At 45.4% G+C, this 15,025-nt stretch overlaps 1 protein-coding gene across 6 annotated transcripts in view; it reads left to right on the forward strand.

The window, feature by feature from the left end:
- Positions 1-15,025, forward strand: part of Ars2 (arsenic resistance protein 2) — a 116,537-nt gene that overhangs the window by 75,042 nt on the left and 26,470 nt on the right. For all 6 annotated transcript variants that reach the window (XM_055065900.2, XM_055065901.2, XM_050169962.3 and 3 more), the window contains 4 exons: positions 2,463-2,514; positions 2,888-3,086; positions 7,979-8,191; positions 9,582-9,805. In XM_055065900.2, coding sequence (XP_054921875.1) covers positions 2,463-2,514; positions 2,888-3,086; positions 7,979-8,191; positions 9,582-9,805 — 688 coding nt within the window. The remainder of the gene's footprint in view (positions 1-2,462; positions 2,515-2,887; positions 3,087-7,978; positions 8,192-9,581; positions 9,806-15,025) is intronic.

Below are 15,025 nucleotides of genomic sequence, written 5' to 3' on the forward strand. Positions count from 1 at the left end.
GGGACAGCCGCATGTTTCGCACTCTATGTGATGAAGAAGTTTATGGTTTTGTGCAGCTATCTAAAGAGGACTGCATAAATCATGTTAAAAAACGAATGGGGGCTGCACTTCGCTCTTTGGTGGCCAAGGCAAAGAAAGGAGAGCCACTAGGTGGAAAGGGGGGCCTGACACAGCAGCTCATCAAAAAACTGACAAACTACTATGGCCTTGCTCTGCGGAACCACTCGGAAGTCGAGGAAATGCAAAGGGCAGTAATGGCAACGTACTACCACATCACATCAACAGATGATGAGCCCCATCATGAGCTGTGTCCCCCTGGCCCCCTTAGCTGGTGCAACCACCGGTCAGCTGAGGCAGAAGGGCAGCCAGCACCAGCTCACAAGTACAAGCTTTCAGCTAAAGTTGCTGAAGCACTCCTGCCTGTGTACCAGCGCCTCTCAGACCCTCAGTTGCTGGCCCGGTGCAGAGGAGGCAAAACTCAAAACGCGGCTGAGAGTCTCCATTCAGTGATATGGTCACTAGTATCAAAAGACCAGCATGCCTCACTGTTTGCTGTGGAAACAGCAGTGCACGAGGCAATTTCAAAGTACAACTCGGGCAGTCTGAAAGCTTATTCAGACCTGTGCACAACATTGGGCCTGCGCCCTGGTGCCCTCTCTCTTCAGCGGGCTGTCGAGAAAGACTCCCAGCGAATGAAGAAGGCACACAAAGTCCATCTCCTGAAAGGACAGAGGGCTAAGAAGTCACCTGCTGCCAAGGACACCAAATTCTACAATGCAGGAGCATTCTAGACAGTGTGTGCCAGTATGGAACTTTGAGGCTTGTTTTCTCAAAAGTTTGTTTTGAGCTTATCACCTCGCTCGTGGAAAGCATAGCACGGCAATGGGAGCACGGATTTTAATCCTGTTTGTTTTGCTGCAATTGGTGAAGTGTGCCTTATGTCAAGACAGTCTCAGATTTACCATTTAGGCTCACCATTTTTTTATTACACAATAATTGGAGCATGATACATTCTAAACATAAAGAGAAGGTGCATACTATATCGTTTAGAAGAAGAGCAGAGAAATTTAAAAAGAAATTAAGAGAATCTTGACTTAGACTATACTTCTTAGTAACTATTAAAAACATTTACAGACCCATAACCCATTTTGCTGTCACGCTAGGCTTTCCACGAGCAAGCAACATGTGAGCAATATATAAATAATGATAAAATAAAAACTACTGAAGATATGATTGTGAAACTTTGCAGCTGTCTGTTTGATGCTATTTCGAACCTGTATGCCAAATTTCATCACTCTAAGATAAAAAATGAAAAAGTTAGTTCCGATCCCCTCATCCCCCCTTAAATCGAGCACGGGGGTGCAGGGTGCACCGTTGCATCTTGGTGAATTGAAGGCCTAGGTGCAATATACTGTTAATAGGTTCAGAAAGTGCAGAGAAACTTGGCTGAATCGAATAAACCTATTGAAAGTATGTGCCTCCCAATCTTGGAGGCTCTTAAGTGGGCCACTGGACACCAAGTCAGCCGAAAATCCAACATGGCGGCCTCCAAGATCGAGAAGCGTAGCTCGGAATGAGGAATTTAGTCCGGAAAATCTAACCTTGCGGCCTAAATTCATCGAAAAAAATCGGTCGCGAAAATGCATAAGCTTGTATGAGAACCCTGACGGTGCATTTATAAAGTCTGGAATATCCATCAAGTCCGAATTTTTAGAGTCCGAAAAATCTGTCCCCAAAGTGGCATCCAAAAATGATGCATCCAAAGTGGCATCATTCATTGTGCATAATGCAGAAAATGCAAAGCGTTCCCATGCAGTTCTTGCTGTTTCTTTCTTGCTTTGTGTTGATTGTGGAAATGTGCATTCTTTTTTTTTTTCGGTTGGAAACCAGTGGTGCTTTTGCAGCACTGTGTGCTTGTCGCATTCTGGTGATTGTCCAAGTAACCGGTGCACTGCCAAATAACTCCAAATTAACAAGAGCTTGATGCCATTGAATAATGCATATGCTTGGTGGTACCACAGGCAAGTCCGAAAAAGCTTTACTAATGAAGGAGGGTCAGCCTAATGGAAGTTTTACTACTTGGGGAACTGAAGTGCACATGGTGCATGCATGCAGATATGGATGACATGCTCATAACGTGATGTAACATGGTCCAGTGGCATCCATGGATGGTCCCTTGGGAGAGGCATCTTGGCCTTTACGAATAGTGCCACATGTCATCTTTATATATGTCAGTGGGTGAGGCCGACTGGCATACTGATTGAAACAAGACGGACTTGCAACATGTTATTTGTGCAGAGGATGTGGGTCATATTCTGTCCTTTTGATGGAGTTTTTTTACTAGCTTACCATTAAAATGGCAATATGTATATTAAACAAGCATTCATTTTCATGTCTCTTGGCTCACGCTTGTTGCTCTGCAGCAGTAGTTAGTTTTTTCAACTTGCTTACTATTTTTTCAGGGACGAAAAGGAAGCGAGTGATAAGCCTGAAGTCAAGGAAGAGTCGTCTCAGGTCAGTGTTGACTACTTGGCTTTCCTCTCTGTAAGGTCAGGGTTGTTTCTCTATGGCGCACAAGATTTTTGGACCTCAGATATTCCAAAACTCTGTGTATGCTTAAATTTGGCATATTAGGTTTGTGCATGCATCGAGAAACTCGAAAAGCACGGCAAGGATTTAATGTCGTCTTTCTTATGGGAACTTGAACTACATAACAGTCTGCATCCTAGCATTCTCTTGTGCACTGTAGTGCACGTGCACACTGATAATATTTTTAATTTAGCTGAAGCCTGGCATTGGAAAGAATGAGTTCCACATACTATTTTTTTTCCAGGGTTTTGTTTGGTGTGAACTGAATATGTTGAATAACGACCTTGCATCACTACAGGGAGGGGATGCACCATCTTCACCGACTCGCTCGGATGTGACTGCTGATGATGACAAGCGACACAAGAGGGCTGATGACGAGGAGGAGGACGAGGATGCCAAGTCAGATTCTAAGCAGTCGGGTGGCGGCCGCAAACGCAGCTACAGCTCGAGCAGCCAAAGCAGTTCCAGCTCAGACTCTGACTCGGATGACAGCGACAGTAAGTGGCAGCTCCATTCCAAGTTTAATATGCTTTGGATTAATTTTATTGTTGCAATCTTAGTGTAACAGTAAAACTAACAGTAAAACAAGTATCTGTTTTAGTTTTGTTGCTCATACCTTCATTGTTGTGTATTTATGTAAGCATTTGTACTAAGGTTGTTTGCTTTACTGTATACTGAAAAGCTAACAGCTGTTAGTTTATCTTTCTTTCTTTTTATCTTTATTTATTTCACGTTCCTTGTTTATTATTTGATTCTCTTTCTGTTCATATTTATGTAACAAAAAACATGTTTTTGCTCCACCATTGTTATCTGTACCGCCCCCCTCACGCAGTACTCCTTCTGGAGCCTGTGAGCTATATGAAACAAATAGATAAATAAACCTTGTTAATTCAAATTGCACCGGACAGGAAATAATTTCAAATTAAACGAACCTTGAATTATCAAGGGTATCAAGAAAACAGTAAACACATGCTTTCTACGGAATGAATCAGCAGATCCTGTTTTTATGTTGTACAATAGTAGTGCGGAAACTGCAGTTCTCTTCATCTTGTGACAGATTAGCGCTCGCAGCGGCAATAGCCTCACAACTGCCTTTGCAACGCAGCTGCGGTGCCTGTCTACATGCCTTTCGCTACCACGCTCACTTGCTGGTTATTTTTTCACCAATGAGCTGGTCGCTACGTCTGTTTATCACGATGTAGCCGGCGCTTTTTATCCTTGACAGCTTTCGCTAAGTACGTCCAAATTAATGAGAGTTTGATTTCATTAAATAATGCATATGTCTGCCAGCACCAGAGGACACATTGTTACGATCTGCCAGCGGGGTAGTGACCTTCTAGCCTCTCCTGCACCACTGCGATGAAATGCTTCGTGAAGCTAACAATGCGTCCCCCTCGGACAGATGTGTGGAAACAGCAAAGTGAGACACGTTTGGTGGATTGAGTATTGTTTGTTGGTTAACTGTCGTCGTCACGGACATTGGGGGCAAGAAACTTCTAGAAAAAGGTATCCTGCGGTATTTCCTCACGGACTCCGGAATATGCCACGGTCGTTTGACAAACGCTCCAGCTAACTGTTGCGCCATCCCAGGAACCAAGACACGCAAGCTTGAGTGAAGTGTGACAATCGCTCTCTACGAAGCTCCCCTCCTTTCTGTGTGTTAAGTAAAAAAAGGTGCGGGAGTGATTGTGTGAACCCTCACCCTCAGCGGTTACATCGGCGACTTTGGACGCTCCGATTTTACGAAGGTTGGGCGGCAGATTTCCTTGGTCTAGGGATCTAGGGAGGACAGAGGGGGGTTAAAGTAGACTCTTTCAGCTCCTCAGGGTGTTTCACTTCAGTCATGCCAGCCTGACGAGATGTAACATTCTCCACTTTTCATGTAGATATTGTAAATAGAGCCGGTATTCCTGATTGTCGATGAGAACACGTTCCTCCCTTCAACAACATCCTTAGTGTGACTGAGTCAGACGACGGCACGGGCCAGCTATGCCTTTTGACATGCCCGACCCCAACTCTTTCAGCATCCAAATTAATGAGGTTTCGCAGTTTCAACATTGATGTGCAAGCTGACATCCTTTGTTGAGGCGGTGCACAGTTGACAAAATGAATGCTGGTGCTTTAGGCCAGTCACTGAAACCTTTCTGCCTCGACCAGTCAACCATTCTTGCATTGTGCAGTTGATTTTCAGTGTTTCATATGTTCATAAAAAACAAAGTTATCAAGGTTACAACTGTCATTGAGGCAACTGTCACTCCAGTTCCACATAGTGACCTCTCATGTGAGGCCTCTGCATCCACTGTAGTAGAACTCGTTTCAGTCAAGGGCATAGTGGCGTGGGCTACTGGGCCATGATTTGAAAATCCAATCGCACCCTCCATACTTGCATCGTTCTCAGATGTACCAGTGTTTAAAGTCATGTTGTCCTGGCCAACTGTGCCTTGAACCTCAGAATCAAGATGTGGTAGATTTGACACTCATGATGCTTCATTCTGGTTTTGTGAATATGGAGCCCACACTTTGTCTGCAACTCTTTGCTGCACGCAAGGCACCTGTGTGTGCCTTGGTGGCCCCCAGGACCCATTGTGGCATCAACATTGCATCGGGAGCCCGTGCCTACAGCACCCGCACTTGGTGCCACCGCCACTCAGTGGTGGCTTTGTTTATAGCTGCTTCCAAAATAAGCCAAGTGATCTTTGCAATGGACCAAATCTAAAGCAAGGTTACCTCCAGTGTTGCACTGAAACTCCAGAGTTTGGGTAAACAATCCTCCAAAGAGATACAGTGGCAGGAGGTACCACATGCAGCTACTGGTAGGGCTTCAACCCCCGTTCACACCAAGGTAATTCAGAGACCTGCATGACAATGCAGGATTGGAGTTAAGACGATCATCATGCAGTTTGTGTTTGGCTACTTATATTACATTTATGGGGCATCATCTCTCAAGGAGCTGTCTTTATGTTGCTGGAACACAGGGAACCTTGTCAGGTGTTGGTACTGCTTTGTTTTTGCTTGTCTTGAAGGGCCCCTCACCAGGATCGCTATCTTGTACACATTTGAAAAGCCGACGTTCAGTTTCGCCTCATCTGATTGGCCTAGATCGACCTAGGCCCCGATATCGGCGCGACCTAGACAATTGCATGAGGCAAAACCAAATGTCGGCTTTTCAAATGCGTACAACATAGCGACGTAGGTTTGGCCATTTCGAACTGACAAGTGCAGTGCATAGAATGCACGCTAAGAATCATGCCTGCAAAGTATTACACGACTGCGCGCCGCAGGAACGGCTGAAATTTCAAACCAAACGCCAGTAGCCCTTCTCTTCGCAGGCACCGCGCTCCCAGTTGGAAAGTCGACGTATATCACATAAGTGCGCCTACGCACTTGGCAGTGCTGTGGTATCGCTCATAGTGACATGTGACTTTGAGAATTATTCAAAGCAGCATCAGTTATTTGTTTAATCTGTTGCTTCAGTAGACGAATTGAAGATTAGAGAAATAATAAGACCAACAAACCGAATGTCTGCGCATTCTTGTTTTACTTCGTACTGTAGCAAGAGCTTAATGTACTTTCCATTTTGTCTGCTTGTTCCCGCATTGTGCAGTTGCACGTGCCGAGATTGAAACTAATTTTCTACTGTGTCCCAGTGTGCGATCATGCTCTGTGATCCACTTGCATCTGCCTCAGTGTTCGTGTAGCACTGACTTATACCGCTAGTCCGGTGTTCTGGCGAAACAATAATCAGAATGTGCGCATAGTGAAAAGCTTGTCTCAGATGAAGACGCGCCGCGGCCACACTTCAAAGGAAGTCGTGAGGCCTTCGCCACTGGGAGCGCTAATTAGTCACGAGATCACAAGAATCGCAGCTTCCACACTGCCTTTGTGCAAAATAGAAACAGGCTTTGCTGATCCATTCAGTAAATTAATGCGTATTGACGCAGTAAGAATTTGTTTGTTTGTTTTCTTGATGCCCTCGATAATTCAACATTTGGTTAATTCTGACATTGTTTCCAGTCCCGTGAAATCCGAATTAACGAGCTAGTGCGGAGTATGAAGCCTGTAACATCCGTGGATGAGATAATTTCATCTTGGAAGATTAGCTCACCTTCCTCTGTGGCACATGGTCACGCCAGCGCTTCGCTACCATGCCTTTGCAACACCGGCCTGCTTGCTTGTCGTCGGCTGCCTACACTCATTGAAACCACCATGTAGAAAGTGTAGTTTTCTTGCTGCACTTCAGCTATAAAGAATGGCTTCGTGTAGGTGGGCAAAGCTACACTTTTCAGCACCAAGTTAAAAAAAATGGCAACTTCCTACATTAGCTACAGTCATGTAGCCATTGTAGGTAAAAAAAAATAACCCTATAGCCACATCCAACTTGCGCATTTTGAAGTGCTATCACACTAAGCACGAAGTGAAGTCTGCCAAGGCATCTAAGCAGGAACAGCCAGGAGTAAGCGTACGCTGGCAAGCATGCGTGTGGTCGGACTTTACATTTCACATGGTTCAAGGCTGCTATGAGTGGTCAAAACTAGTTGAAGTTAGCGAGACCCAACGGCCACGACACTGATAAGCAAAGTGGCCGAAGTCTATTTTCTACGTGGGTGGCCGTGACCGAGTGCGAGCTGACAATAGTCGGCTTCTTCCGTACGTGCGTAATCTAAAAATTCAAAAACACATTTTCGCCTACTTGAGCCTGTTTATTAAACTGTGTCAATAAATATACACGCGAGATGAAAGGGTGTTAACCGAGGGGCCCGATCTTTATTAATCATATCATGAGAAGCTAACAAACAGACACCAAGAACAACATAGGGGAAATTACTTGTACTTCCTAATTGAATTAAAGAAAATATAAATTAATGGCAATGAAAGTGAATGAAAAAACAACTTGCCGCAGGTGGGGAACGATTCCACGTCTTCGTATTACACATGCGATGTTCTAACCAATTGAGCTACTGCGGCGCCGTTTCCCCATCCACTTTCTTGGGTATTTATGTGTTACTACTGGAACTAACCTTGGGAGTGTTAGCCAGTGCCACCACTCACAAACCTTGGCGGCGGATGTGGAACATCCTTTCTGCCGCAGGTGTCACAAGTACGTGATCGTTCTGGGTGAAGACAACTGGTAAATAAACCCGCACATGCTACCTGAAGGCATGAGTGTTGCCGGATTGAGTTACCAATTGAGCTACCATGGCGGCAAACGGCGCTGTTTGGCTGAGATGTTCACAGCAGTGTATGCTATCTGCAGACAGTTTTTTTTTTTCTTTTCACCAAGCCCGAGGGGTGGTTCAGGATCACTTTAGGCTTGTGAAAATTGTATCACATTAATAAAAATATGGTATTTGTTTTGCAAATCTGTTGCCTTATGTGTATGTGCCTGCAGAGGATGCCTCTGACGATCAGGATTCTGGTGTTCCGGGTGAGGAGAGTGGTGGGGAGAGTAAGAAGGCCTCGAGGAAGAGCAAGAAAAAGTCCAAGAGGCTCAGCAGCTCTCCTCAGGCAAAGAAGGCCACCAAGGCCAAGGAGGAGAGGTCAGAGGATGGCAATGAGGAAGGCAGCAGCACCAAGGGCGAGCCAGAGGATGACGATGAGGATGGTAAGGCTCACTGCTGTGTCTTGAGACCTTCACACCAACCATCATTTGATTCGAGCGGTGGTAATTGTAATGTATGTGTGCAGTCACATCAATAGCTGTGAACGTTGCTCTGAGCATTTCACACACGTGCTATCCTGAAGAAAGCTGTCAGCCTTGATAGTTTTATCAAAACATCCTTCTTTTTGCTTTCCTTCTATCATTCGAGCAGTGTTCTTTCGCAGGGTCGCTGTTTTTGATTTCAATTTATTTCTTGCTGTTCGCTCAATTACTGTAGTTGTACAGATGCAAGTAATCTTTCTTTTTATTATTTTTAGAGTTTAACATAGCAATAGAGGCTGTTCTACACACACTGTTGTCAGCACAGTTGTCACATTGCTTAGCCTGCATTGGTTTGAAAAGGGTGTTCATAGGATGATGTGTGCATTCATTATCTTTACCTCTTCCTATAATTTTGTTCCCAACTCTTGCCACTTTTTCTGTAGATTGGCAATGCCTTTGGCCATCCCTCTTTGCTTTATCTCATTTATCATAATTCTCGCATAATGCTCACACTTCCTTTCGTGTAAAATTGATTTGAAGTTGGGGGTGCAGTAATTAGGCAGGGAAGATTTTCCAACAAGAATGTTACAGGTGTTGAATAGAAAAATGAGTGTCTGTAAATCAATCTTCTGACGTCAGCCACAGTAAGCTTGAAACGAAGTATTTCTTTCAAACAAAGCTTACATTTGTATGAGGAGTGCAGGTCCTGCACAAGGAGGAATAGATTGATTACTCATTTAATCGAGGAAATAAATTTTAATTTTTGATGGCCAATGTAGGAGCTGTGAGCAATGTGCAAGCGTGAGTATTATGCAAGTAAATACCCCCTTATTTACCAGGAGATCCTTCACGTGCTCCCAATGCACAGGACACTGCAGTTCTTGCATTTCGCCCCCATCGAGGTGCGACCGCCGAGTCCAGGATTTGATCCCGCGAACTCGTGCTTAGAAGTGAAACACCATAGCCTCTAAGCCACCGCGGTGGGTCAATGGACCTTGGAAATTCAATAATGAGTCAACATAGCAATACGTAAAAATACACCAGTGTACGTAGTCACATTTAATTTATCCAAGTCCCAGCGAGTGCAAGTGCAGCCTTTGACAACGTACTGATCTATAGCGTGCTGTGTCGTCACATCGCTTTTTGTATGTGCAATGTATGAAATGGGAAGAATGGTTTATTTCAAATCCTTATGGTCAAACCTGAACTACAGAAGCAGTTTTCTTCATCCTGATTGCTTAATTAGCTTCAGGTCAGTCGCTCAGGTCTGCCAGCAGTGGACCCCCTTATCGCAGAAGTTACGCAGAAATCATCTCTGCTGTTTACCAGTTCCCTCCGCTCTTCCTTGCAGGTCGCCCTGACTCTGTGACTGACATCAAGGGTAAGGGGGACGAAGAGGAGGACGAGTCCAAGGCCACAGTGGATGAGCAGGCCAAGAAGGGTGAGACTGGCCAGGGGGACGGGCCTAAGGCTGTCGAGAGCGAAGAGAAGAACCGGCCACGGCCCCTTCACCGGACTTGCTCCATCTTCCTGCGTAACCTGGCACCCACCATCACCAAGATGGAAGTGGAGGCGGTCAGTGCTTGTTACTGTAAACGAGAGGGAGCTTTATGCTTTTATGGTGCTTACTACAGTCCTGTTGATACTTATTTTGTTGGATGTGGAAAAAGCTGAGCTAGTTGGTTATAATTTAGCACATTGATCAGCATGGACAATGGGACATGTTTATACGAATATGTGTCGTATTCATATCACTTGTCTCATCATCTGCTGTGCTCTTTGCTGTGTGGAACGTACAAAATATGTTCTAAGAATGCACAGACAAAAAGAAAGAGTGCCTTCAGAAGTCCACCTTTGTTCACTCTGCAGGCATTGACCTAAAATCAAAACAAAAATGCATCATAGGTAGTGCAAGAAATGGGCTCTTTTTATCTGCACTTGCCTATTCGTTTTTTGCTTTACTACACTAATTAATATTTGTGCTGTTTGTATTGCTTGTCCTGTTGTCTGTTGCACTGTTTCAGGCAAAAAGAATGCAGAGGTCTAATGAAAGTGCCTTCAATACTCCACTGTTGTCCCCTCTGAAGGCTTGCCATCTGATTAGCTTTGTTCATGAGAATGAAGTCTCCTAGTAGTAACAGCATCAGCAATTATGAAAAACTTCTATTCAATATCATTCAGTTTGTTTTTGTTTTTTTTTTTTTTTTATAAAACCCGTTGCTAGGAGTTGGCCAGCATCCCTTGGCACCTAGCGGCTGCCTGAGCTTGACTGATGATTGCCCGTTGAACTTCTAGGTCCGAGCTGCGCATCAGAGCCTCCCAGGTGTCTGTTGTGTGCGTTCCACCTGATATCTGTGGGCATGTCCATAGCATGTGGACCATGCTTGCCATTTTTTCATAATGTTCGCATTTAGCTTCAAATTGGCCTGGGTAGAGTTTACTAAATATTAATGGATATGGGTAGGTTCCAACTTGTAATTTTTGCCAGATCGACTCTTCCTTTTTGCTGAGTTATTCCTTCCTCTTCCTTTTGCTGAGGGTATTCCTTCCTAAATAATCTGTAGTAATATGTGATTTCTTGGTAGGTGTTCATGCAATCCTTTTCTGACTATATGTCTTCTGTGGAATGGGGCATTGAGCCCACCCGGAAAGGAAGTCCTGAGGCGAACTCGTTTGCTCCTTCATTGCCCATGAGAGCCTAATGTGCTGGAGTCCACATTAGTAAAACCTGGTGCTCCATTGGGTTGTTTGTGAGGATTCTGACCGCCTCAGCTGAGATGTGTCCTCTGTTAAAATTGTTTATGGCGCTTTTGGAGTCGCAGATAATTACTTTGGTATTTTTGGGAGTAGCTGCCAACGCTATCGCTACTTGTTTTGCCATTGTAACCGACCTATTCCTGACCGTGCAGCACACGCGTGTGGTCATGCTCTCGTCAAACGCAACCACAATTTTGTCTCTCCTGCGACGGTATTCTGCAGCGTCAGGGTAGAGTACACCGGACTGTCCTCTGTATTTCTTCTGTAGCGCTTCGGCCCTGCTCTATCTCCTTTCCTTGTGAAACGCTGGGTTCATGTTCTTGGAAAGGGGGAGGAGTCGGATATTGTTTCTTATGTCCGGGGGAATATACTCTTGTGGGTCAGCTGTGTCTTCACAGGGGATTCCGAGTCTGTTCAGGATGTGTCTGCCCTTCTTGGTTGATGGTAGTCGTTGGTGTCGCTATCAACTCCTCTGGGGTGTTGGAGAGGCCTAGTTTCATAGGCATGTCTGTGGATGCACTTATGGGAAGTCCTAGGGCTGTTGTCATGCTTTTTCTAACGAGCACGTCTAGCTTGCCTTTCTCATCCCTGGTCACCTTTAAATACGGTACTGTGTACGTGATTCTGCTGATCACGAATGCTTTGACAAGCCCGGGGAGTTTGGCTTTTTTCATCCCCGAGTTCTTGTTTGCAATTCTGCATATAAGTCTTCTGATCTGTTGTGCACTGTCTAGTTGAGTTATTGTCTCATTATTTCTGCCACTGGCTTGAAGCCATAGACCCAGTATGCGGATGGTGTCCACTCTGCGGATTTCCTCCTCCTGCTCTAATTCGGATAGTCAGCTTTCAGTATTTTATCTGTGACCCTGGCGTGTGGAACGCAAAAAGTTTAAACTTTTCCGCCAGACATCTCGGGTCCTTGTCCAAGAGATAATCTTCAATCTCATCCACTGCCTTCTGCAGGGCTTTCTTAATTTGGCCGTTGTTGTCTCTTGTGTCTCTGGCTAAACAGAGGGTCACGTCGTCTGCAAATATGCTGTGATTTGTTTTCTTTTTTCTCGAGGCGTTCAGGGAGTCCTATGACGGCAGTGTGGAATAGTATAGGTGATAGGACTGACCCATTGTTTCTAAGGCTGATGCCGTCGAGTGAGCTTTGTTCAATTGTGATATTTGCTTTCCTGTCCATGAGAAAGTCCTTTATGTAGTTGTACATCTTATCCCCCACGTTAAGGCTTTGGAGGTTGTTTAGAATACAGAGTGTTTGACATTGTCAAAGGCCTTCGCAACGTCAAGTCCAACAATTACTCTGGTATCCCTTGCCTTGTTTTCTAAAATTTTATGTTTAAGTTGTAGCATAATGTTGCACGTTGGATGGAAGCCTGTGGATGGAAGCCTGTGTGGATGGAAGCCTGTCATGGTGTTTGGATAGTGCTCGTGATCGTCCACGTGTTTGTTCAGTCTTATTTGCACGACATGTTCCATGAGTTTTCCTATGCATGATGTGAGCGAGATAGGCCTCAGGTTTTCAAGGCTTAATTTCTTACCTGGTTTTGGGATTAGGATGATCTTAGCAAGCTTCCATTTTTTTAGCAACGAGGCCTGTGTCCCAGCATTCCCACATATATGTTGCGAGATTCATTACCGACCTATCATCCAGGTTTCTGAGCATCTTATTGTTCACTCTGTCTAGTCCAGCCACCCAACTTGTTTTGAGCCGCTTGATTTCAGCTCTGATCTTGGCTGTTGTAATTGGGGTGTCCAGGGCTGAGTTTTTAAGGCCCTAGTAGTGCAGGAGAGGCTCTGTTTCTTGTAGCGTTGTTTGAACTCCTCTATGAGTGCTTCTTCGGTGCCTTCGTATCGGTGCACGAGTCATTCCAATTGTTGGCTGTTGGTTTTTTTACTACCTTCCAGGTTTATCAGCTGTCGTAGTTGCAGTCATGTTTTGGCTGCTATAAAAGATGTTGACAACCAGCATGGGGGATGAAGGGTAATTGTGGAAGATTGTCGTTTTTGGGCTTCGCTGAGGCAAAATCAGCGGGGCGCTTAGTTAGTGGTTCAGGAGGCGCTCTTTGGTGGCAGAGAACCTGCGTCGCCACCCCGGGGCATCGTAAAATGTTGCACATGTGGTCTGGAAACGTGAGAAAGTGTGTGACGTTGGGAGCTCTTTGGCCCAGAAGCACGGACGAAGGCACGAACGGCTGCCCTCTTGCGCCCTGTCTGGGACGGACCAAGGGCAAAGCATCATTAAGGCACCAGTGGGCACGCCTTGGGGGCAAAGAGGCCACTTCAAAGCAAGGGGAATCTTGTGACCCGATGCCCGGTCCCTTGAAAGATGGGCTGGCATTGGAGACGCAATCCGTCTCTGTACTGACAGTTTTATGGGTCTGCTGGAGACTAACCACGCATTGTGAATCGGTGGGTACGCTTCGGCAGGGATGCCCTTTGCAGCATGCAGTGCACAATGTTTAATTAAGGCACGAGGACGGGGTGACGCAGATGGTCCTTTCCCCGTAAGTTTCTTGAAAACCTTGAGAGATTCTCCTGTGTATGTCACAGGGCAGGATGGTTTGGACTTTATTTGTTTATTTGTTGTTTGGCGGTTCCTTTCTCTCCCTCTATCTCTGTGAATGTTTCAAGGAACGCAGGGTGACAGAAAGAGTGACCAGTGAGTGACAGCCCAATTGACCCAATCAGGTCACTGGGTGTCGTGATTTGCAGTGAGGGGATTCGGCAGGAGCAACCGAAGGGTCAAAACCTGGCTCCTGCCCTCTCACGGAGGTTCCGGACGCAGGAAAGGTGCTCTGTACTTACGGCTCTGCTGAGTTAAGGAGTGTAACCAAAGGGTCTTGACGTACGAGCGCTGTTACGCACTATCGGCTATGCCGAGTTGATACGTCAGACTCACTGTAAATAGCTGTTGATGTAAATATTGTGTACATAAAGCCTATTCTCCAAGTGTAAATGTCTATGGCATCCCATCTCTGATGGAAGAGGAGAAGTGATGACAACAGCAGCTGAAGAGAAGTTTCTCTACCATGTAAGCTGGTAAAGCCAGCTTGGAGCACTCTGTGCTATGAGTAAGAAGGTAGAAACTTTAGTGCGGCTCCTATCTTCCCTTCCACCTGGTTGCAAATGGTCTCCTAATTCTGCTTCCTGAGATTAAGAGTATGCTGCTCTATGTCTCTATTGAGTGGGGCGAGCTTTTTCCTTAGCAATCTGTCCAATTTGAAGTTTTTGATTGCTTCTACCAATTGTTTTCTTTTTTTTTCGCTTCCAGCAGACGCTTATGGATAACTTCCATCTCCTCTTCGTCCAGGGTCTCTTCAGTTGTGTCTTCTATGTCTTGTAGGAGCTCCTTGGCGCAGGACCTTATATCTGAGAGCCCATTCGGCTCACTTCTGTTTTGTCGGAAAGCGTCCCAGTTTGTGATTCCATGCTTTCGCTTCCTACGTCTAATGGGTTCTCCTTTAATGACCATTTCGATTATGTTGTGGTCACTTCCCAAGTCCTCCTGTGTTTTGCACCAGGTGACTTCGACATCTTCGCTTACTAGGGATAGGTCTGGTGACATGTCAACTGATACACTGTTCCTCCCTTGCCTGATTGGAAAGCAGGGGTCAGTAAGGAGGAAGAGTCTGTGTCGTATTTCTTACCATAACGAATGTCCCTTGATTGTTTCTTGTATCTCCACGCTGGGTGGCGTGCATTGAAGTCTCCCACAATTATGAGGGGGTTTCTTTGCGCTATATGCCGGGTCTTCAGAAATAATACGCTGAACTTGACTTTGTACTGCCTTGGAGAACTGTACACACTGAGTACAAAAAGGCTGTCTTTCTTCTTATGCGGGACTATCTCAACGAGAACATGATCAAAGCTATCAATTCCAGTCTCGTGCTGCACGGCTGTTACATTTCCGGCTGTTACAGTGTTACTGTGTGCGTGTTTGCGCCTTCGTTCTTACAGGTTCTATGGCCTGATAGTTTGGATTGGGGACCAGCTTCGTGCAAAGCTATAATCTCGGGACGGTCCTTATTAACG

Source organism: Dermacentor andersoni, chromosome 6 (assembly GCF_023375885.2).
Source record: "Dermacentor andersoni chromosome 6, qqDerAnde1_hic_scaffold, whole genome shotgun sequence".
NCBI lineage: Eukaryota > Metazoa > Arthropoda > Arachnida > Ixodida > Ixodidae > Dermacentor > Dermacentor andersoni.